At 42.3% G+C, this 25,034-nt stretch overlaps 2 protein-coding genes across 3 annotated transcripts in view; both read left to right on the top strand.

Moving 5' to 3' along the window:
- PEX7 (peroxisomal biogenesis factor 7) overlaps window positions 1-13,607 on the top strand; it is a 90,987-nt gene extending 77,380 nt beyond the window's left edge. Inside the window, exon 10 of the mRNA XM_032339406.1 lies at window positions 13,135-13,607. Within this exon, the coding sequence (XP_032195297.1) occupies window positions 13,135-13,203 (69 nt within the window). The 3' untranslated portion in view covers window positions 13,204-13,607. The remainder of the gene's footprint in view (window positions 1-13,134) is intronic.
- A 6,816-nt stretch (window positions 13,608-20,423) lies between these two features.
- On the top strand, window positions 20,424-24,784 carry SLC35D3 (solute carrier family 35 member D3). 2 transcript variants are annotated; one of them, XM_032339405.1, is made up of 3 exons: window positions 20,424-20,831; window positions 21,266-21,747; window positions 22,756-24,784. In XM_032339405.1, exons 2-3 carry the CDS (start codon window positions 21,309-21,311, stop codon window positions 23,586-23,588), a joined length of 1,272 nt encoding a protein of 423 aa, XP_032195296.1. In that variant the 5' UTR covers window positions 20,424-20,831; window positions 21,266-21,308; the 3' UTR covers window positions 23,589-24,784. The 2 variants fall into 2 exon arrangements, with proteins under 2 accessions (XP_032195296.1, XP_032195295.1); XM_032339404.1 differs by having other exon boundaries at window positions 20,426-21,747.
- The last annotated feature ends 250 nt before the right edge of the window (window positions 24,785-25,034 follow it).

Here is a 25,034-nt window from a genome sequence, read left to right as displayed (position 1 = left end):
TAATAAAGTTGATCTTTTTTTCTCATGATGAAATTGGGAAATTACATTCAGAAGAAAGAGAAAAGATTACCCGTGGTCCTGCCACTTCAGAAAGAATCTCTGTTATACCACATTAATATGTTTCTTTTCAGTCCTTTTTTTTAGAAATTTTTATTTGAAGTGTAACATCCTTGTTGGAAAATACACATTTTTAAAGTGAGCAGCTCAATAAGTTATCAAGAAATGACCACACCTGAGTAACCACCGTTCAGGTTAAGGTATAGAATCCTACCAAATCCCAGAAAGCTCTCTCATGCTTCTTTCCACATCTTGCCCCCTAACCTTCCTAAAAGTAACTATTCTTCCAGTAGTTTCCCATATATATGCATATTTTTCATAGTTGTGGTTGTATTACATATGTAAATCTATCTTCTGGGACTCCTAAAATTCTTGGTAAATATAATCTTTAATGTGTGAATATCCTAGACTATCCATGATAGGAACACATATGCACTATAAAAATTTTCTTTAAATAGGGCAAAAAAATTTTGTGTATTTTCATTTTGTTTCAATGGAAGATGCTTAGATTTGGCTTTGATTTAAACCAGTTCCACAGATGTGTTTTTAAAAGTATCTTTGACTTTGTTGACATTTTAGTAGAAAAAAATGTTGACAATATATATGTGATTGAAACATTATGCTACACACCTAAAACTAATGTAATGTTATATGTTAGTTAATCTCAATTAAAAAAATAAATTTAAAAAGAAAAATTTTTTTTAAAGACTTTATTTATTTATTTGACAGAGAGAGATCACAAGTAGGCAGAGAGGCAGGTTGGGTGGGGGGGAGAAGCAGGCTCCCTGCTGAGCAAGGAGCCTCGTTCGGGGCTCGATCCCAGGACCCTGAGATCATGACCTGAGCCAAAGACAGAGGCTTAACCCACTGAGCCACCCAGGTACCCCTAAAAGGAAATTTTTAAAAATTAGGCATCATTTAAAAATTCAGCTCATGTTTTGATTCAAATCTCTGTTCCCACAGTCTTAGATACCAGCTTTATGGGTTGACAGTGGAGAAAAATATTTTCTAGTATGAAATTGGAAAATTCAATTTTAAAAGAAGACCAGCATTATTATTAGTTAAGATAACTAAATCCTTTTCACCTTTCTGCATCTGTCACGGACTAGCTTTAGAGCTGAAAAGAACATGTGCCAGAAGCATCCAGTGTCCTCAGACATTGGTCTCTGTTGTTTCCTTGTCAATGCTTTTAGAATTGTGTGATTTTTAGCTGAAAATTATATAACAAGGGCCTGTTTTTCCCCAGCTAGGGCCAGATTGGTAGGACCTTGGTGCGTTCCTAAGGCAGATGTATTAACCTATTGCCTGCTGTGCTTCATGGACAACTCTTGCAGTGAGAGCTTCCAGAATTACTGACTTCTTAGTCTCTGCTGCCTCAGCTTCCAATCCTGAATCACCCACTTTCTTATTGTCATTACTTCTTAGAAACCAAGCAAAAGTGCTGATCTGGCACACTACAAATTAATTTTTCACAAAAATTTCATCTGGGCTCTTGGTCCTACTCAACTTATGTTTGAATTCATTTTGATTTTCTAGCCTATTGTTCATACCAACTTTTCTCATCCTCCCACAATATCATTAACACTCTGGACATGTAACCTCATTCACTACTTCATTGTGAAAATAGACAAAAATGAATATTTTCTTCCATCTCTGTCACCTTACAATATTTATGTTCTATCTGTGTTTCTCCCCTTTCCAGTGGGTTCCTGATTTTCTCGCTGGCTTCCTCATCTAGGTCTTTGCTTCCTCAGATGTACACTGTGCTTTAGATGTTCAGCAAGTTCTGTTCTCTATTTTCAAAACTCACTTGACCTCATTGTCCTATCTCCCTACCAGCAAACTTGGCTTTTCTTCCACTATTAGACACTAAGAATTAGTAGGTTTACCTCTTGTTTTTACTCTCTCAGAATCAACATTCTCTTTTTACACCCTTGTATCTGTCTCCCTTTCATCATTCAGTTGAAGTCAAGACCAGAAAGTCACCAGAAAACTCCTGAAAACCAAATTAGCCTTTTCCCAGACTTCCTTCTTCTTTAACTATAGAATTCAGATTTGTTCTGGAAAAATCTTCTCATTTTATTGCTTTAATGCTAACTATACTAACCTCATCTTCTTTACCACTTTAACAATGTCTTCATCTCCAAGTTTCTTCCTTACCATCCATACAGAAGTAGACATCCTTTAATATCCAGTTCATTTAATTATATGCTAGTAATCCTTGTCCCATTTATCCAGTTGCATTTACTGTGTGGTTGCAGTAGATGTCTTATTTTTCCTCCTGTATTCCTAACTGCTCAATTGATTGTATGATGGACCAGACCTGAGGAGTCATCCTAGTTTGCTTGTCTCCTAAATTCAAATGGGCATCAAGTTTATAAATGTCTCCTCACCAGTATCTCTGAAGTCTGGACCATTGCCTTCTAGTTCCCCTGCCTTAGATAAACATTTATTAGCATCTCTGCCATGGTTGCTGCAGTAGTCTCCTAACTGGTCTCTAAACCCTCTTCATGATTCCACTCATTCTCAGCGCTGCTTCTGGGGAGAGCTTTCCACAATACAAATCTAATTTTGTTAGTCCTTGACCTGAAATCTATCAGTAGCTTCATTTAAGGTAGGAACAAGATGAGAATTACCATCTTTACTAGGATAATCAACATGTTCTAAAAGGCATAGCCAATTAGTAATAGAAGAAAATAAAATGATACATAAATATCTTTAAAATGTAGAAATACTGACAAAGGTATTCATATCAACTCCATATGATTGTCAGTGTTATAAACCAGAAAATCAACTTTAAACCTATTAAAAATAATGAGTTCAATAAGATCAGTAAAAATAAATGTGCAAGAATGAATACCATGTAGATGCCAGTAATCAGGTTAGAAAATAAAACAGGAACAATTACATTTGCATGGCAACAACTGTGTAAGTATTTTTGTGTGATACAGCGGAAAAATAATTTTTAATATGCAGAATTCTAGATAAAGAAATTATGTGTCTTTAATAAAAGACTTTTAAAATTTTTTAAAATTATTTTTATTAACATATAATGTATTATTAGCCCCAGGGGTACAGGTCTATGAATTGTTAGGCTTACACACTTCACAGCACTCACCATACCACACACCCTCACCAATGTCCATAAGCCAACCACCCTCTCCCTAACCCCCTTCCCCCAGCAACCCTCAGTTTGTTTTGTGAAATTAAGAGTCTCCTATGGTTTGTCTCCCTCCCGATCCCATCTTGTTTAATTTTTCCTTTCCTTACCCCTTAAACCCCCCACGTTGCCTCTCAAATTCTTCATATCAGGGAGATCATATGATAATTGTCTTTCTCTGATTGACTTATTTCACTCAGCATCATGCCCTCTAGTTCCATCCACATCATCGCAAATGGCAAGATTTCATTTCTTTGATGGCTGCATAGTATTCCATTGTATATCTATACCACTTCTTCTGTATCCATTCATCTGTTGATGGACATCTATGTTCTTCCCATAGTTTGGCTGTTGTGGACATTGCTGCTATAAACATTCGGGTGCACATGCCCCTTTGGATTACTACATTTGTATCTTTTTTTTTTTTTTAATTTATTTTTATTTCCAGCATAACAGTATTCATTATTTTTGCACCACACCCCGTGCTCCATGCAATCCGTGCCCTCTATAATACCCACCACCTGGTACCCCAACCTCCCACCCCCCGTCCCTTCAAAACCCTCAGATTGTTTTTCAGAGTCCATAGTCTCTCATGGTTCACCTCCCCTTCCAATTTCCCCCAACTCCCTTCTCCACTCTAAGTCCCCATGTCCTCCATGCTATTTGTTATGCTTCACAAATAAGTGAAACCATATGATAGTTGACTCTCTCTGCTTGACTTATTTCACTCAGCATACTCTCTTCCAGTCCCGTCCATGTTGCTACAAAAGTTGGGTATTCATCCTTTCTGATGGAGGCATAATACTCTATCCCCAGGGGTACAGGTCTGTGAATCACCAGGTTTACACACTTCACAGCACTCACCAAAGCACATACCCTCCCCAATGTCCATAATCCCACCCTCTTCTCCCAAACCCCCTCCCCCCAGCAACCCTCAGTTTGTTTTGTGAGATTAAAAGTCACTTATGGTTTGTCTCCCTCCCAATCCCATCTTGTTTCATTGATTCTTCACCTACCCACTTAAGCCCCCATGTTGCATCACCACTTCCTCATATCAGGGAGATCATATGATAGTTGTCTTTCTCTGCTTGACTTATTTCGCTAAGCATGATACGCTCTAGTTCCATCCATGTTGTCGCAAATGGCAAGATTTCATTTCTTTTGATGGCTGCATAGTATTCCATTGTGTATATATACCACATATTCTTGATCCATTCATCTGTTGATGGACATCTAGGTTCTTTCCATAGTTTGGCTATTGTGGACATTGCTGCTATAAACATTCGGGTGCATGTGCCCCTTTGGATCACTACGTTTGTATCCTTAGGGTAAATACCCAATAGTGCAATTGCTGGGTCATAGGGCAGTTCTATTTTCAACATTTTGAGGAACCTCCATGCTGTTTTCCAGAGTGGCTGCACCAGCTTGCATTCCCACCAACAATGTAGGAGGGTTCCTGTTTCTCCACATCCTTGCCAGCATCTGTCATTTCCTGACTTGTTAATTTTAGCCATTCTGACTGGTGTGAGGTGGTATTTCATTGTGGTTTTGATTTGTATTTCAATAAGAGACTTTTAAAAAATTAATTTATTTGAGAGAGAATAAGCAGAAGGGGCAGAAGGAGGAGAGAATCCCAAGTAGACTCCCTGTTGAGCAGGGAGCCAGAGGTGGGACTCCATCCCAGGACCCCAAGATCACAACCTGAGCCAAAATCAAGAATCAGATGCTTAACTGACTGAGCCACCCAGGTGCTCTGAGTCTGAATTTTTAATGTTGCTTTTAAGATTCACTATAATCTGTATTGCTATCTAGTTTTATTTCCCAGCATCCCATGTAATCCCTCTGTTATATACCAATTATATTTTGTTGTTTGTCATCTGCATGTGTTTGCCACTATTTCCTTCACTCTTCCCCCCTTCTCCCTGGACAAAGTATTTCTGCCTTTCAGAGTCCAGTACAAGTTCTTCTCTTCCTTCTCTCCATTTATTTTTTGCTTCAGTAAATATTTGAGTGCCAGCTCTGTGCCAGGATATAGAAAGTAGATTAATGTAAACTACCTGATAGATATGTACTCAATAAATATTGAATGAATGAATGAATGAAAAGGATGTTTAGTATATCAGTCAACTCTTTCCTTACTTTTACTCAAAACTCCATAATCATTAACATAATAAGCCATGTTCTTTATAGTCACTTCCTCTTGGAAGTTGGTCGAATAGGTAAAACCTGCTCTTGCGTTAGCCCGTAATTTAATACACTGCAACATAATAACTGGGCTGCCTTTTCCAAATCTAGAGTTGACTGTTAGGAATTTCTTTCATTCTCTCGTCATCCTTCTGCCTGTTCCTGTTGTTCACTTTTACTAAAAAGGCCATATGTCATGCAGATAATTACAGTAAATTGAACAAATTTCCCAAGGGCAAAAACAGTTGTCCCCAAAATTGAGAGTGATAAGAAATTTCTATTCCATTTTTCCAGAAACCTTCATTATATTTTTTAAAGAATTGACATAGCGAGAAATTCATATTTCTAATTAGTGTACTTTTTCTTAAAACAGGAGTGTTTGTTTTGCTACTAAAAGTGAAAATGAAATAACTAAAAATCGAACTTAAATGGAATTTTATCCTATTAGTTGTTGTTCACTACCTAGAAGATAGAAGATTTCAAAAATAGTAACAAGATTCTGTCAAGATTTATAAGTAAAGAAACGTAACATTTTGACAAACCATTTTTCCTATGATGTTGGTAACTTTAATTCTGAGTTTTAATGAAAAGATTTGCATTTTGATGTGAGATGAAAGGAAATTCAGAGAGCACAGGAATGATGTACTACAGCGGAAGCGTGCAGGTTATGGAATACACCTTCCACTTGAATATCCTTGGGCAGAAGAAGTAGAGCCTAGAGAGTCCTGCTCTGTGGTATCCACGTGCACAGTCACAGTCAGGGGAGAGGGTCAAACAAGGTAGGCCTTGGCAGGCAGCCCTCAAGAAACCCTAGATGGGAGTTAGGCACGAGTCAGAGAAAAAGCCTGTCTCCAAAGATTAAGGGTTTCACCTGAGGAGTTATAGTGCAATTTAGTTGTTTTAAAGCTAGAACTTTTAAGTCTTTGTTTATTCTTATTCTTATTTATTTGTTTATTCTTATTCTTATTTTTTCTATTGCTTAGAGCACTTTGCTTCTCTCCAGTGTCTGTCCCCCGCCCCTGCCCACCCCACCAAGCAATAGCAACACCAAATGCTGTCTGGCTGAGGCATCCTTCTCCTTTAAGCCACAGGTTAGATGATAATCCACTTTCCTCACATTTGGTTATGGTGACCCCCTACTTCTTTGGACCTTATAATTCTTCTGTCTTTGTCCATATTTCTCTGCATTGTGGCTGTCTATTTATCCATCTCTTTGCTGGACTCTAGATCTGTGGGGTCAGACACCAGCACCATCTTGTTTACTGTGGTGTCCTCCTCATGCTTCTGACAGAAGACATACTCGATAAATATTTGTTAAATAAATGGATGAATATAAATATGCAATATATATATGAATTGTGTTTTAGATAGCTTTGTAGTGCAGAGGAATGTTGGACTAAGAGCTTCTGGGATAGAAAAGAAGCCTCCCTGTGAAATCTCTTTAAATAACATTCATGATGCTCAATAATTGCATATATTCCGCATTCCCGTACAACTTGTTGCCCTCACCTAGATCTCTGACTCACACCTGACCAGGTGCTCCTTACCACGGGTGAGACCCTACTCCAGAAATTCTTTGGAGGAGGAAAACCACTACTCATGTCTGGATTCACTCACTCACTCATTCATTAATTCAACAGTATTTACTAAAGGTTTACTATACAAAACATGCGAATACAGGTTTAACCAAGATGTGTAATTGCTGAAAATCCTATTCAGGTTTAATTACACAAAAATGTTTACATCCATATGTGTGTGTTGTTAGAGAACAGAAAGCATATTACCCAGTATGCTCTCATTTTCTCCCTAGTTACCATAAAGCCCAGAGCCTGATTTATTCTCTAAGTGTTGTGATGTGCTCAGCTCTGATGCTTGAAAGCTTTTGCTCCATTTGTTCCCTTTAAAACAGATATTTTCCCCTGAATCTGTATTTATTTGGCCCTGTGCATTAATCTATAAACCACTTAAGCCCATTTAGAACTCAGCAGGGTACAAATATCAAATAAAAAAATAAATCAACTATTGGTTTTAACCATAGCTTACACAGCTTACATGATTAATAAAATTTTCTTATGTATTTTATGTAGAAATTTTGGCTACTGCCTCACATAGAACAGGATCAGGAAGCTACACAAGCTTTGGGGGCAGGAATGCTTCAGGGAGGGCTGCTGTTGTTCTCTGGAGATGGTTCAGTCATGTTGTTGCTTTTTTTTTTCTTGAGTCCTCCCCCCAACTCACTATCTTCTACCATACATCGGCACACCAGATTTGAAACTTTTCTTTCAAATAAATGTGAAATTATGGCACAAGATGTTTTCCATTATATTAATTGCAAATGAAACTCTTCTTTCTCCTCAAGAAAGGAAGAGAATTCTCCCTCAAGAATATTTGACTCCTACTATATTTTGAGATGTATTTTGAGATGTTTATTTTAAAAACAGCCATAGGAAGAATGACTTTTTATCTCTTGTAAAACCACTCTTTTAGCACTGAATGACTTTTATAATATTTTATAATATTTCTTTTATAACCAGGGATGTGCTAGGAAAAACTTGATCTCTTCTGATGAACTGGTAAACTGATTGTGATATTTGCATTTCTTACATTATTGTTTGCCTTTTTTTTTTTTTTTTTTTTTTTTTTACCTTTGCTGCCAGGAGATGTAGAGCTCAATTTCATGCCCAATTTTAACAATTATTCTTTGCTTTCTTTCCTAGTATAATTATCTACCCATTCTCTCCATTTCGTGTTTGTTCTTTTAAATGAAATGGCTTTTCTGTTACTGTGTCATCTCCTGTGAGAAAGCAAGGGTTAGTTTGTTCCACAGAAGTACTGATTTCCCTGTTGAAGCAAATAAGCTATATCCTTGGATGGAGCCATGTTAAAGGATGATTTTCAAAATTGCGATCATGACTCTCACATAAGTGTGTCATGAACATAAATGAACATAAATCCAGGATTTATGTAACACATGAAAGATTTTGCAACTAGTTCTGAGGAACCAAAGAAAAGGCAGAAACAGACAATCCCTGAAGGCTGAAATGAACTTACCTCATAGGGGCAGAACTGGGCAATAGCCACAGGGCAATAAAATGTAATATTTGAAATGTTTTCTGGGGGACAAGGAGAAGCATTAGTTGCATCTCAACAGGATGACATTCGTTTGCAACTTTAATGGGTGAGAATCATTTGATTACTATCAGTTTTCTATAACTTACAGAGTTGTAAAATAATCTGGTCAAAGACAGGGAAAGGCATAGACCCCCACATAGTGAGGTAACCCTGTGGGGCCCTAGGACAGTGCCAGCATTTCACTGATACAACACCTAGCAGTCTTTTTGCTGATGGCAGTCTTTCAGTTTTTCCTGACAACAAGGTCATGGGCAAAGAAGTGAGTCCCTGTGTAGGAGACTGAAACTGAGAAAGAGGATCTTCCATAGATGAGAAAGGAGACACTCTATTATCTCTTCTTCTCGATCCCGAGCCTGGCCTTGAAGGAGTCTTCGTAGCTAGGAGTGTATTCCTGCAGATGGGACAGAAAGATCGCTTTGTTGTGAAGAAGTAGGAGAGGAGCTAGGAAAGATTCCTCGCTTTGTTTGACCACAGCTGAAGAATGAGTCTGTCTTATCCTCTAAAGGAGATTGTTTATTTTCATGTCATTCACTGTGCTTCTCTTTCAGTATTTTTGTTGACGTTTATTTTTGAAGTCTTTTTTTTTTTTTTTAATGTCTTTCAGACTGGCCTCAGATGGGTAGTAGGGGACATTAAGATAGAGCCTTGTGTTTACTGTCAGCCCCAGAATTAAGTGGGAAGCAGAGCCTGCAGAGGCCATGGAGCCCTGCCCACACTGCCAGGGACCACACCACCATCTTTCCTTACCAGGAAGTCCACTGTGCCTATCTTGGAGAGTCTGGCACCTCTCTGTTAGTTTAGTAGAGCGCTTTACTTCTTACCTTATTATTATTATTATTTTTATCATAAGCTTTTTTAAACTTGTGGCTCTAGCCAGAGTTTAGTTAATGAGTTAATGAAAAAATACTATTTGCATTAATTTGAAACAACTATTCATAATTACATATCATTGCAGTTTGAGGTCTTCTTGGTTTTACCAATTAATTCATAGATTTTGAACATTTGTTGATTCATTGGCCTTGATACTTGTTAGTTATTTAAGTTCTGAGTAAATAAGTCCTGAGTAAATAACATATGGAAAGGTCTAGCACTTGAAAAAATATACACAGATGAGACAGGGGTAAATTAATATAATCTTTGTGTCCCATGATATAAACACTTCCAATGGCAGGATTAGGCAGATAATGAATGTCAGTTTGCCTTTTATGAGGTACCTTTTTCTGGTGGACAGACTCAACAGATTCTGGTTCTGGCTGCAGCTCTGCTACTTCAGTATAAATTTGAGAAACCGTTTTTCTCTGCAGTTTTAGTCTGCAAAATACATTCTTTGAGCTAATATTTATTGAGTCATTAGATGTTATAGCAAGACAGGGTCTGTGCCTTCAAGGAGCTGAAGACACACATGTCAATAAGTAAGTACAGCCGAATAGCCTAGGTGCTGTGAATGAGTTCATAGAGGGAGTAATGCTTAGCCCGGTTCTTCAGAGAGAGGTATCCTCTCCAGGCAGAACAAGGCGAGGGGGATAGAGGCAGGGAGGGAGAAGAGAGGTGACTCGGGAGGGATCGGTGAAAAGACAAGAGCACAGAGGCATGAACGAGAGGCAGGGATTGAGTGTGTGAGCCTGGTGCAGTAAGAAACAAAGAAGTAGGTAGCAATCAGATCTTGAAGAGTCTGGTGTTTAACACTTACGTCTCTACTGCTCTCTCAGTGTGGATTGTGATCTAAAATACTGTTAGTGAGTGATAAGGAGTTAATGTGTTCAGATCAATATGAGTGGTTCTTGTACACAGTGACAGCCTGGTAATTTGACTGTGCACTAAGACTATGAATTCCTTTGTGAAACTCTGAGCCTTTTTAACCATTACAGGTGGGAAATAGAGTGCAAATAACTTCAGTCAAAATCTCTCTCATGCCACTTCATCCTTCATGTCACTGTCTACATTTTTGGATTTTTTTTATTATGAAAAATTTCACACATATTAAAAGTTAATAGAATAGGATAATGAACTTCTTCCCTTACCCAGCTTCAACAACGATCAACATCCTTATTTATCCCTCTACTCATGTCTCACCTCCGTTCAGTTATTATTATTAGTGTCTTTATTATTCTTACTAGATTTAGATATCAGTTATATAAATCCAAATGTACAAGTCTTAGATCTGTGTTTTGACAGACAGGTACACTGTGCAATCTACACCCATCACAATATAGAACATTTGCCTCTTCCTCCAAACTTCTCTTCTATCTCTGTCCAGCCTCCCCCAGTCCCACCTCAACCTCCAGCTGAAGAAACAAGACAAAACTTTTCCGTTTGTTTGTTTGTTTGTTTTAATCTTAGATTAAGTTTCGACTGTTTTCAAACATATATGGTGGAAGTGCCTGTAAGTTACTCTTGTTTTTGGCTTCTTTCACCAATGTCATGTCTGTGAGAGTCATCCCCATTGTTGAGCATATTGATAGCACCCTCTGCGTGTTGCTCTGTAACACTCCGCTGTGGGAATTTATTACAGTTTGTTACCTTCTCTTGTCCAGGGAGATTTTGGTTGTTTCCGGGTTGTGCTATGGTGAATGACGTTGCTGTGAGCATTCTTGCTATGCATTGTTACATAAAGCCATTTTCATTTGTCTAGGATAAACCTGTAGAAGTGGAATTACTGAGTTTAAAGATAGGTATATGGTTAACTTCGTAGAAACAGCCAGTTTCCCAAAGTGGTTGTAGCAGCCACGTGTGCAAGTTACAGCTGCTTGGCATCCTTGCTGACACTTGATACTGTCTGTCCTTGATTTTAGCCCTTCTCCTGAGTCTGTGGCCATATTGTATTATGGTTTTTATTTGTATTTCCCTGGTGCCTAATGATGTTGAACATTTTATTTTTTTATCTACTTATTGGTCATATATCTTTTTCTGTCTGTTAGTAAAGGCTTTTGCCTGTTTTTAATTTCATTGTCTTTTCATTATTGAGTTATAGTTCTTTATATTTTATTCTGGATACACGTTATCAGATGCATTGGTTTTGGGAGCATTTCTTCCCCTTCTGTCTCTTACCTATTTATTTTCTTCATGGTGTCTTTTGATGAGCAAAAGTTTTATTTTCAATTGCACCTAGCAAATTTTTGTGGGTAATGCTTTCTGTGTCCTGTCTAAAAAATCTTCACCTATCTTCAGATTGAGAATATATTCTGTGTTTTCTTCTCAAAGCTTTATACCTTTAGCTTTTAGATTTAGGTTCATGGCTCATCTGCCTGAAATTACTTTTTGTTTCTGGTGTGAAGTTGGGGCTGAGGATCATTTTTTTTTCCCCATATGGATATCCATTTTTAGCACTATTAGTTGTAAAGACCTTCTTTTCCCTGTTGAATTGTTTTGGTACATTGGATGAAAAGTGTAGGGTCTATTCCTGAACTCTGTTCTGTTCCTTGATCTACTTGTATGTCCTTATACCAACATTGCACTGTTTTGATTACTACAATTTTATGGTTAGTCTTGAATCAGGTAGTAAGTATAAGTACATTTTTGCTGTTCATTTTCAAGATTTTTTAGGCTATTCTAGGTCCTGGGCATTTCCACATAAACTTTAAAAGCCACCTTGTCCATTTTCATTAAAAAGCCTGCTGAGATAATGAATTATTTATAAATTTTGTGGGGAGAATTAAATTTGGAACATTATTGAACCTTTGAACATATTTCCTCATTTATTTAGGCCTCTTCAATTTCTCTGAGCAGTGTTTTTGTTTTTAGTGTGGCTGTTTTGCATGTCTTTTATTAAATGTGTTACTAAGTACTTTGTTATTTAATACAATTGATTTTATTTTTTTAAGATTTTATTTATTTATTTGATGGGGGTGGGGGAAGAGAGGAGAGCATAGGTAGAGGGAGTGGGAGAGGAAGAAGCAGAGTTGATCCCAGGACTCTGGGATCATGACCTGAGCTGAAGGCAGACCCTTAACTAACTGAGCCACCCATGTGCCCCTACAATTGATTTTATATATTAATCTTAGTCTCGAGACATTGCTATACTCACAAACCTTTTAACACCCAGTTCCTGAGCACCATGGCCTTTCCTCCTTTCATGTTTTTACGACTTTTAGACTTGAATGTCTTTGTCGCCCATGTCTGCCCCTAAAGAGGGCCAGGGTGAATACCATAGCTTTTCTAAAGACTTCTGATACCACCCGACCTGGATTCAGATAGTCCCTCCTCTGAGAGTCTCTATTAGAGCACTTCCCACCACAGGTCTTAAAAGAACCATTCTGTGAAGGCAAGAGCTGTACTTTATCTCCTTTCTGTCCCCACTATATCTAACATGGTGCCTCGGTTCCCAGTTTTTTCATTTATCCCGAGACATATAGGGATGATGTACTTCTGGGGTGAGGTGCGACTGTGGTGAGCTAATGGTGAGGCAGGAAATCCTTACAGGCAATTTCCATCAATTGGAAACAATCCCTGAAGTGTATCCTTAAGAGGGAAAGTACACCTTCTTCCTATTTAAAATAATGTTTACCACTGTGTGATCTGCTTCCACTCTCAATGACTTCAGCTTTTGCTGCCAACCTTGAATGTTTGTAAATTATGCTTCTTACTTCCTTTTTGTTTTCTAGGTGGCTGATTGTGCTTGGGATGAAACAATAAAGATATATGATCCTGTTTGCCTTACTATGCCTGCTTGAGATGGACTCCCCCAGTCAGAAGCAAAGGAGACTCAGGCTGAAGGCTACTTAACAGGAAATAAATTAACTATTGATAATATAGATATTATGCTTTTATGAGCTATTCAGATTTCAAATTTTAAAAATTTACCCTGGGATCATTTTGAGGCAGCTGATAAAGACTTTGGTTCACAATTTAAGCCTGGTACATAAGCCATATTTCTTAAAATCCTAAGGAATAATTGATGTTCTAGTACCTCTTGTAGTGTCGATTGAAATGTGATCTCTGTATTGTGAAATAGATTAAAATATGGGAGAGCTCTAGATTATATTGATAGTGATATATTTCATTTTTAATTTGTCATTTTTGATGTAAAATATAATCACTGCTGTTGGTAAAAATTAAAATAAACTATATCTCTTGATTACTTATGATTTTATGACATCCTAGCAATATTGCTTTTTCTAATATAGTTTATATATATATGAATACAATACTATTTATAATATAGAGGTATCTGTGATTCAGTAAGAGTGCTGTAATATAGATTTGATTTATTCAGCAGTATTTACTGAGCATCTGCTATGTTCTGAATGAGATTATCTTAAGGACTGATAGCATGTTTTAAGAACATGGAATGCAGGGTGCCTGGGTGGCTCAGTGGGTTAAGCCTCTGCCTTCAGCTCAGGTCATGATCTTAGGGTCCTGAGATGGAGCCCTGCATCGGGCTCTCTGCTCGGCAGGGAGTCTGCTTCCCCCTCTGTCTCTGCCTGCCTCTCTGTCTATTAATGATCTCTGTCTGTCAAATAAACAACAACAACAAAAAAAAAGAACATGGAATGCTGTGAGTTAAAAGCTTCCATGTTTTTTACATTTATTCATATCTTTTTAGATGTTACAACCTCACCCTATATTTCTCTCTTCCTACTTCTCTATTATCAATTGAAAAAACAACAACAACAAAAACTGGTCACTGGGCAAAAAGTCTTAGGTCCTATTAATAAGTTTCAAGCAGTTACCCCTGAAACTATCCCTAAGTAATGCCATAAACCCTGCTCAGTCAGTACCTCCCTTAATCTCCTAGAAAAATCCCTAAGTGCAGATGACCTGTTGGGGGGGGGGACCAAATATGTGGAAAGGGAAAAATTAGTAAAACAACTTTGCATAACATTTATATTTTTATATAATATTACAATAAAATATAAATGGCATAAATTGTTATTTTTAACAAGTTTTTGAGAATTTTAAAGAGCAAAATATATGTGTAATAACGCAACAAAAATTAGAATATATGTATATTGTTGTATGTATGTATTTACATTACATATTTGTCTATTTGTCCCAGAAAAAGAAAAATTGACAGCTTACAACATACAAAAACAGGACCACATAAGAGATAAAACAAAAGGAGCAGAAAGTGAAGCCATGAGTGGGACTTGAACATCTGTGCCCCAGAGTCCTAGAAAGTTGCTCCCAGCAGCAAAAATGGGAAGCCTGGTTGAGTACACAATTCAGCCCCCAAGACCTAACAGCAGGGACTTTGTCCTGTCGCAGGCGTGGCCCTAGTACCACATCTGGTCAAGAAATTTTTGTTTCATGAGTGAATGCACTCAGGAAAAAGTACAACTCTTTTTAGTTCTTAGACCAATCAATACAAACTGTTTTGGGAGAGGATACAACTGTCATAACATGAGTATAATGTAAGGATCACATGGTCGGAGACATCCTTAGGGCTGTCATGATGATAAGGCCAATGGAGCTGTTTCTCGGTTCCTTCCAGAACAAGAGGCATCACAGCAAACGCAGTTCAGTAAAAGCAGGTTCCCAGTGGGGGTCTTCTAGCAGCTGGATTTATCACAGACTGTTAAAAAAGACCTCACCCAGGGCCCATTTACAATGAAACAAAATTACTTACTTTCCTTTGAGAATGCCAGAGATTTTATTAAAATAATCTATCATGTATCTTTCGAAACATATACTTGTGATTTAAAAACTAACATCTCTCTTGATTTCCACTACCCCCCTCAATTTTGAGGACGTGAGAGACGTCTGGAACCCTAACTCCGTAATACTTAACTCAGGTTCTTGGAGTTCCTCAGTATGAAAGAGTGTGGGTGAAATGTTTATCCAGTGGGTTCCCTGGGGCTAGGATTGGAAAACTAGAAGGCAAGGTGCTGGATTCTCTCCTGGAAGAGAATTCCGAAGATTTTTAAATTCTTCGTAGTTCCCAAGCCAAGCAGCTTCAGGGCATCATTGGTCTCTTGGCCAGTGAGCTCTTAGCTTTCCTCCTGCCTGCCTCCCCCAACTTCTTCTGTGATCTGGGCACAATGGGAGATGATTTCTGTATGTTACTCCTTTTGATTTATATAATGTCCCTGCAAGGAAGCCCTCCCAGTTTTGCAGACAAAGAAGAAGGCTCTCAGGAGTCTAGGAGCCAACAAATATAGAGCTGGAATATGAATCTGCTGTGATTGGATCTGAAGTCTAAATTGCTAAGAAGCTGACCCTGGGTGTGGAGCGACCCTACCAAGGTATGTCACCCCAAGAAGATCCAGGCTGGGAGCCCACTGTGTCTTATACCTCTTGCACTTTATAACTGACCAACTTGGCTAGCATTTGGCTCTTCCCAAAAAGAACTCATTAATTTCTTAGCAGGCCTCTTCTTGAGTGAGACATATTTTTTACTTCCATATATTTACTGAAACCTTCCAAATATCTATCTCCTGCCTCCCCCACCCAGCTCTCCCATAGCCTTTGTGCTCATTTTCTTCTAAAACACACTGGTCTTGCTCCCTAATGGACTCCTCTGGCCAATGCTTTCTCATTCGTTGCCAGTACTGTCTACCCAGGGGCTCAAGCTAAAGGTTTAAATACCATTCTTGTTCCTTCCCTTTTGCCCACCTCTCTACTCCAAGACGCATCACATAAGTCCTGCCCCTTGAACTCCCCCCACCCCCCGCCCTGCCGATATGTCTCCATTCTGTCTCCTCCCTTTAATCCAACCACCACTGCCCTGGTTTAAGCCATTATTAAGTTTTTTTCTGGACGATCCCAGCAGACAGTCCCTTCCTAAATGAGGGGTCTATTTCTAGTTTTGTGCCCTTGGAGCCATCCTCCCCAACACACCTGTTGGAGACAGATCTAAAAATGTGATCTGATTACATCAATTTGAGTGTAAAACCTTACTCTGCATATAGGATCACCTATAGGAAAATTTCAGGCTCTTTAATCAGACAGCTGCAGTCCTTTGGGGCTAGCCCCTGCCTCTCTCAGCAGCATTGCTTCCCTCCACGTGATGACCAACTTTGTGGTCCACAACATGGCTGTGTTCACAGACTCCCCGTAAAAATAATGCAAGTTTTCATTTCTTTGTCCAAGGTAGTCCACTTCCTGGTTTGCCCTGCTCTTGACTCACTGAATTGTTATTTCTTTTTGCTTGAAGGATAGTTGATGCAAAATGTTACATTGGTTTCAGATATACATTGTTTTGACAAATTCTTATCCCTCATTTGAAAGTTATGAGAAATGACTAAAGAAAAAGATTACAACATACAAAAATTAAAATAGCAAAATATACCATTAGCAAAGCTAAGATAGAGTGGAAGCTATATTTGCAACATATGTAACAAATTAATAGCCATAATTTATAAAGAGCTCTCTAAAAATCACTTAAAATGACCAAACATAAAAGTGGACAAAGGATATCAATAGATAGTTAACAGCTGTAAAAACGCAAATGTTTAGAACCCTTCAAAAATAGTGCCCAGACTTTGTCTAATAGGCCACAAAGAAATGCAAAGTAAAATGAGAGTCCATTGTTTTTGTTGTTGTTTGGTTTGGCATTTTGAGGGGGGGTTGTTTGTTTTTTGTTCTTTTGCTTATCAGTTTGGCAAACACTAAAATACTGATAATATTAAGTTAACATGAGCACTGTTGGGGCTCCAGGCTGGCTCAGTTGGTTGAGTGTCCAACTCTTGATTTCAGCTCAGGTCATGATCTCAGGGTGGTAGGATGAATCCCCTGGGCAGGCTCTGCATTTGAGGGAAGCCTGCCTGAGTTTCTCTCTCCCTCTCCTTGTGCCCCCCCCAACCCTGCTAAAGCACCCCCCTCCATGTTCATGCTCTCTTTTGCTCTAAAATAAATAAATAAATCTTTAAAAAAGCACAGGGAGAGCACTGTTATACACCTGTTTGGAAGGCAGTTTGGCAGTGAAGATTTAAATGACTCAGCAGTTCCAGTTCTAGATTCTCTGTCTGTATGCTCCCACCCCAAATAGGTACAGAGAATGTAAGAACAAATGTCCAAGCGTATTCATTACATCATTGTTTGGTGACATCTAGATGCCTGTCTACAGAAGAAAGGTTATACTGTGGAATAATCATCAAAAAGAATAAGGTAGAACTATGTGTCCTGACATGAAAATAAATACATTGTTATCAATAGGTGTATGAGTTACCTATTTCTATATAACAAGCACCCCAAAACATAGCAGCTTAAAATAACATACATTTATTTTAGAGTTTCCATAGGTCGGGAACCCAAGGGTGACTTAGCTGAGTGGTTCTGACTCCAGTTTTTTCATGAACAGGACAGGAAAGCTGTCACCTGGGGCTGGAGGTATCCGAAGCTCCACTGGGGCTAAAGGATCAGCTTCCAAAGTCATTCACATGGTTGTTAGCAGGCGCCCACCATGTGGGACCCTACACAGGTTGCCTGAGTGTCTCTATAATATGGCATCTGGCTTCCTCCAGGCTGAGCTGACAGAAAGTTCAAGATGGAAGCTTCAGTCTTTTATAAACTAATCTTAGCAAGCAACGCCATCACTTCTGCTGTCTTATTGGTCACACAGACCGGCCCTGGTGCAACGTAGGAGGGATTGACCAAAGGTGTGACTACGAGGAAGCAGGGATCTTGGAGGCTAACCCACCACAATATGCTTTTTAAAATAGTAAATTATACACAAATAGGTAGATATCCTAATTTTATCATTTTTTTAAAGGGGGATTATTATGTATACATAGATATGTAAGAAGAACTTAAAGGTTTGCACCAGGAGCCAGCTCTGTGTAGTAAAGTTGGTGTGGGGTTGGGGGTGAGGGATCTTGAAGTTAGCATGTTCAGTTACTGTTCTAAAGTTTGTTTCTTTTTACATCCTATAATAAGAATGGGTTATGTTTGCAATTAAAAATAATGAAAGAAGACCATATTTCCTTCTCCAGGATGTCTTGAGAAAGCTGATTTTATTGTCCTCTTTGTTGCTCCCCTGTTTCTGACAGGAGGCCCCACTGTAGCATAAGGATCATTGTGTTGCCTCACCTCCACCTGTGAACCCCTAAGAACTGAGATGAGTGCTCATCTTTGAATTCTCCATGGCTAACCACCTGCCTGGCCCCAAATACTCACTGTATATTTGCCAAATGAACGAACTAAAGGATTTACTTAATGCCATCAATATGTATTAAGTAGCTCCAAAGATAATGGAGCTTGATACCAGTAGGTCAAATAGCTTTTTGACCTTCAGATCTACATTCTTGTTCAATTAACCTTGCTAAACATAGTATTCTTGTTTTTCCCATTTTTCTTTAAGGGCTTATCTAGTAATTGGTGTGGGAGATGGTACTAATTTTTTTAAATGAAAGCCCTAATGGAAAAGAATTATATGCAATAAAGTGGAGAAAATTAATTGTTTCATGCCAATGTAGGTTTCCAGTATTAAGCTAAATTTTCTTGCCTAAATGAGAAGGGTAAGATAGCTGAATCAGCCCCAAATCTTTTACCTAATGTTAGGATCACAAATGGAAGCAATTATATTGCTGGCAGAAATGAATCATTCCAAAACTAGGTCTGTGCAGACAGTTCTTTATTGTGTTCACTTAAGGTGGCTTTTATTGGAATGGTCCCCAGAAGCAGAGATCTGTTATTTGCTGATTTCTTTGAAAAGTTAATCTTCAAGTTTCTTAATAATCTGATTATACTTTGTTTATATGCTTATACTACACACATACATGTAACGTTACTTAAGACCCCATTTCCTAAAGAGAGAACATCACTTGAAAAACAGAGTCCATGAACCAGCCAACAGTGTGTAACCATAGCTGTTAGCAACAAAAACAAAGAATTTCCCAGGGAACTAGAAGCCCGGGGTTTGGTAGATTGCTTTCCAGTGTTATTCCTGGAAAGCTGACACACTGAGCCATTTGCAAACATTTTCTTGAGTGTCCACCTGAGGGGGGCAGGGAGGTGGCCCTACTAGGCCATGGGCCAGACTGGTTGAAACCTAGATCTCTCCCACCAACATGATCTCCCAGCACATGCAAAGCTGGCCCTGAATAAGGACTGCAGTGATGCTGCTAGTCCCTGATGGAAATTATTTTTCTGCTCTGGTAAAAATAATCGCTGCTTCAGTATCCGGGCTGGAAGTGTCGCAGAGAAAACAAAACAATCACTAAAGAAACGGTTCGTGTATATTAGTTCGTGCAGCAGATAAGGGTTAGGAGGTTGGGATCCCCTTGGGAGTGGGTGGCTAGGAAAAGTGAACGGAAGGGAGCGGTGGTGCGCAGCAATTTCAAGCTCTCTTCCTCGCTCCCAAACCCTGGCCAAGTCCATAATTTTAAAGCAACGCGAAAACTGAATGTGTCTGGCTTTTAGCTGCGTCCTCGGCTGAGCGAACCCCTTTGCTGAGTTGCCGCGTCCGGGCTTTACTTTCCAGGGAACGAAATTCAGACCGAAGGGTCACAGAAGCTTTGTGCACGCAGAAAATAAGAATTTCCTTTTTCTTTTAGCCAGATGCAGGTGAACAGCTCTCAAGTCCTGCAGGGGCTCCGGGGGGTAAGAGGTAGGCTTTGCTCCCCAAAGCCGCCAACGACAGCCCGGCAGGCTGCGGTCGGTTCCAGAGGTTCCAGAGAAAGCTACACCTAGTCTCGGCGCGGTCTTGCCCGGGAGTTCCTGCCCACGCTACGCCCTCCCCCACCCCTCCCGGCAACGCACCCCCCTGCAAGTCTTAGCGTGGCCAGTCGCTCCCCGCCCACCTCTGGGGCACTGTCGCCCCCGCGATCCACCAGATCAGTGGAAGGTTCTCCCTCCAGAGACTTTAGCTTTTGCTTTTATGCTTATTTCACATCCTTACCCCACTTGGAACGTGTGTCCCAGGCTCCGCAGTCCGGCAGGGCCACAGAGCCCCCACCCCCGAAACTCCCCCAGAGCCACGCGAGTCATCCCAGTTGCCTCCCTGAAAAGCGCACGGACTGGGGAGCGTGTTGCCCGCGACAGGGAAGAGGCCAGCCTTGGCGTCCTAAAGCACGCCGGGGAGGCGTCCTGGGGCTGTTGGTTTCTCCAATATGAGGGCGCGGGCGCCCAAGCATCAGGAAGCCCCGCAGCCCTCTGGCACCGACTTTTCCCCCTCTCCGATCGGGCAGCTGGACAAGGTCCTGCGGCTGTGCCAGTAGGGGCGGCGGACAGAAAAGCCTCTGAAGCTCCAGAAGGGAGGGGCAAGGTTGGGGCGGAGGGTGCTGTCACTTGTTGCCGCTAATAAGCTCGACCCTGGAGCGCTGTTGTTTCCACAATCTTTAGCTGTGCCCGGGATCCCCCACCCCGCTCTCCTGGGCTCGGAGCTGGAAGGAAGAGGCCAGCGCGAGCGGCTGACATTGCGGTAGGAGAGGGGAGGGCGCCCGGAGAGCCCGCCTGGATGGGCGCTGGGGTGCGGGAGAGGTGCGAGTGGGGTCCCGCTAGCTGCAGCTGCCCGGGCTTCCAGGTGCACAGCGTCCGCCCTGACTGGGAAACCGCGCGGGACGCAACCCATCGCAGCTCGTCACATACTTACAAATCGCTGTCGCTAGGTTTCCCGCCACTCCTCTCAGACCAGCCCCCCCGCCCCGCCACTTTTCGGAGTCCCCCGCCCTCATCACTGCCTCCCGGGAGCTGCGGGGCAGTCGGACGCGGAGCCGCGGAGCCGCGAGGACGCCTGGCTGGAGGTGCCCTCTGCAGCGAGCCGGCGCCCCTTGCCCTTCGCCGCGGGGTTGGGCGGTCACCCCCGCCGCCCTCGCTCTGCCGCTCGCGGCTCTCTTCCCCGCTCTCCTCCCGCAGGTCCCGGAGCTCCGCCACCACCGGGTGCGGCGCGGCAGGCGCGATGCGGCATCTGTGCCGGGGCCGCGTGCTGGGCATCTCGGTGGCTATCGCGCATGGGGTCTTCTCCGGCTCCCTCAACATCTTGCTCAAGTTCCTCATCAGCCGCTACCAGTTCTCCTTCCTGACCCTGGTGCAGTGCCTGACCAGCTCCACGGCGGCGCTGAGCCTGGAGCTGCTGCGGCGCCTGGGGCTCATCGCCGTGCCCCCCTTCGGCCTGAGCCTGGCGCGCTCCTTCGCGGGGGTCGCAGTGCTCTCCACGCTGCAGTCCAGCCTCACGCTCTGGTCCCTACGCGGCCTCAGCCTGCCCATGTACGTGGTCTTCAAGCGCTGCCTGCCCCTGGTCACCATGCTCATCGGCGTTCTGGTGCTCAAGAACGGCGCGCCCTCGCCCGGGGTGCTCGCGGCCGTGCTCATCACCACCTGCGGCGCCGCCCTGGCAGGTGAGCGGGACCCGCGCCCACCCCCGACCCACCGTACCCCACCCGACAGAGATGGCGGGGATCACTTAGTGCAAGGCCCTCACTTCCAGATGGAAGGCAGAGAAAGGCTTGAATGAGAGTGCTCGCCTCGCTAACGGGACTTCTGAGACCAAGCGGGAGCCTTCCCCAGCACTCCGACCTCCTCCTTCAGAGCGCACCCCTCCCCCCCAGTCCAGGCTTCCGACCCCCGCCCCTGCCTAAACCGGTATCTCCCTCTCCGCCTTCCCTTCCCTCCCTCCCCCAATCTCCCCTCTCCTCCACCCGATTTCCCTTGCTCCCTCCAGGAGGGGTGGGGGAGCCTCCAGAGCCTGGGAACTGGAGCCCCCAGGCTGAGTCGGAAGAAGGGGGGCCGTGAACTTCCCCGGGTCACGCGGTGCTGGAGTGATGGGGGACGAGGGACAATGGAAACCAAGCTTGAGCCGCGGAGGCTAATTTGGGGGTCTCTGGCGCCGCGTGAGGTGCTGAGAAGGCGGATTGAGCCCCACTTGAGAGCTGAGCTTGCAGGACTGAACCCAGAGGGAGCCGGCGGGAATGGGAGAAGGGTCGAGAGAGAGAGAGAGAGAGAGAGAGAGAGAGACACGTTCGCTCGGCGCCCAGCCCGCCCCGGGGTTAGAAGAGACTAGCTGGGGTTCCCTCTTCTTCCGGAACACCACGGAGAAGGCCAGGGTACCACGAGCCTGGGTGACCTCCATGCCTACCCCGGGGGCACTTGTGCTTTCCCGGGCCTTTCTCTTGGACAGAACTAGAAAGGGTGCCCCAGGATATGGCCCGGAAGGCGCCACCGATTATACCTGGAACTGGGCATTGGCTGAACTTGGCTCTTTTTATACCCGTGGGCAGAGCTGGGACGCGAACCCTCTCTACTCCCCAACCCTACTCGTCAGTCCCAGTAATACCCACCCTCGCCAACCCGCTGTCTTCTCTTTTTCCTTCCTGCCCTGGCTCCGCGGTTCTCCTGGGGCGCTCCAGGAGCGGGCGATCTGACCGGCGATCCCATCGGGTACGTTACGGGCGTGCTGGCAGTCCTGGTGCACGCCGCCTACCTGGTGCTCATCCAGAAGGCCAGCGCCGACACAGAGCACGGGCCTCTGACCGCTCAGTACGTCATCGCCGTGTCCGCCACCCCACTGCTGGTCGTCTGCTCCTTCGCCAGCACCGACTCTATCCACGCCTGGACCTTCCCTGGCTGGAAGGACCCTGCCATGGTCTGCATCTTCGTGGCCTGCATCTTGATCGGCTGCGCCATGAACTTCACCACGCTGCACTGCACCTACATCAACTCGGCGGTGACCACCAGCTTCGTGGGTGTGGTGAAGAGCATCGCCACCATCACAGTGGGCATGGTGGCCTTCAGCGATGTGGAGCCCACCTCTCTGTTCATTGCCGGGGTGGTGGTGAACACCCTGGGTTCCATCATTTACTGCGTGGCCAAATTCTTGGAGACCAGAAAGCAAAGCAACTACGAGGACCTAGAGACGCAGCGGGCGGGAGAGGAGGCACAGCCAAGTGGAGATCAGCTGCCATTCGTCATGGAGGAGCTGCCCGCGGAGGATGGAAATGGCGGGTCAGAAGGTGGCAAGGCAGCAGGTGGCTCCACTCAGAAGAGTGGGCAAGAGGCAAGGGGCAGCCCCAGAGGAGGCCCGCTGGTGGCTAGGAGCTCACACAACACAGCCGCCGCCCCAGAGGAAGTGAGCAAGAGGTCACTGAAGGATGCTTACCTCCAAGTGTGGAGGTTAGTTAGGGGAACCAAGTACATGAAGAAGGATTATTTGATAGAAAATGAGGAGTTACCCAGTCCTTGAAAAGGAAATGCATGTATGTATATATGTACATACACTTATTTTGTATGTTAGAGATACTGTATTTTAATGAGGGGCTGCCTGATTTTATTCCTTGAGGAGTGGGGAAGGGAAGCAAAGAAGGAAGCTGTAACAGACTGACAGTAACAGCATAAGCACCGTGTGAATTATTTAGCGTGAGCTTACCTGAGGCATCACAGAGACAAAAGCATGTGAAGGTGCTTAATGAGGGAAAGCAGCGGTTCTGGCTGCAGACTCCTGGCACACGAATTGTATGTCTTTAGAACCGTAACCAAATATCTGCATGTACTTAGAATTCCTCAGTCCACCCCTTCCAAAGATGGAGCATAGACAGGATGCCCGCATTTAAAAAGCTCAAAGAGGACCCAGGTACATCTTCAGTGATAGTAGAGCTACAGTTTTTATAGCCAGCTGGCAAGAGTATATTATTGAAATAATATATATACATATATATGTCTATATACATCTGTATACATGTAGACATCTATATACATCTGTATATAGACATATATATACACTGGATTGATGTTTACTGTTTGTAGTCATCTGAAATATGTTTGCTCTGATTTTTCTTCACTTAAAAAAAAGTATTCTATTATTCTATTGTATATTGGTAGAAAATGTTAAAGGTATTTTGAATATATGAGTTCTTAACTTTAAACCCGAAGTTTAAAGCTGGTTTTTAGTAATTATAAAACTATTTTAAAGGTTGTTTGGGTTCATTGCTTTATAATATTTATTATTGAATGCCGTAACCTTTTGAAAAGCCAGTTTTACTGTGTCCAATATTCTTTCAAGCAAATGCAAAGGCTGAACAATAATTCGGTATTAACTGAAGCCCAAACAGAAGTGAATCCGTCCCGTTAAACTAGCTCTTTCGAGTCACACTGCCCATCCCAAACCTGTTACAAAAACAGCAACTGCTATATTCACTTTATGATATTTTTCTATCTTACATTTGTCAAAATAAAGTATGAGCCTCTCTGCTAAAAGACAAAGTGTTATAAATTTGTTTCAGGCACATTTATGTTCTACTGTTGCTATGTAGGGGGCCACCTCATGGAGAAGTTCTTCAATTAACGGGGCAGTTTACTTTAAAACAACACCAACCACCACAAGGGCAGTCTCATTTTCCAGTCAAGAAAACCATTATATAGTAAAACAAAATACTGTCTCAGGTGGCACAATGAAAGCCTCCCACTGCTGACGTCAGTGAACATGGTGCCTGAGATGTAATAGGAGAGTGCACCCAGAGGGAATCCTCCAGAGAGGTAACTTGAGACAAGGCACTTTTATTATTTGCCAGCATGTTCCTGAGATGCTCAGATGGTAGTATCCTATATTTTTCTTCATTTTTCAAAAAATGAAACAAAAGGCAGCGTCAAAAATGGAAGTTTCAGCTTCATCAGTTTGACTCCACAAGCCTAT

Source organism: Mustela erminea, chromosome 4 (genome assembly GCF_009829155.1).
Source record: "Mustela erminea isolate mMusErm1 chromosome 4, mMusErm1.Pri, whole genome shotgun sequence".
Taxonomy (NCBI): domain Eukaryota; kingdom Metazoa; phylum Chordata; class Mammalia; order Carnivora; family Mustelidae; genus Mustela; species Mustela erminea.
Note: the sequence above shows the minus strand (reverse complement) of the source record. Positions and strands in the feature narration are given on the sequence as shown.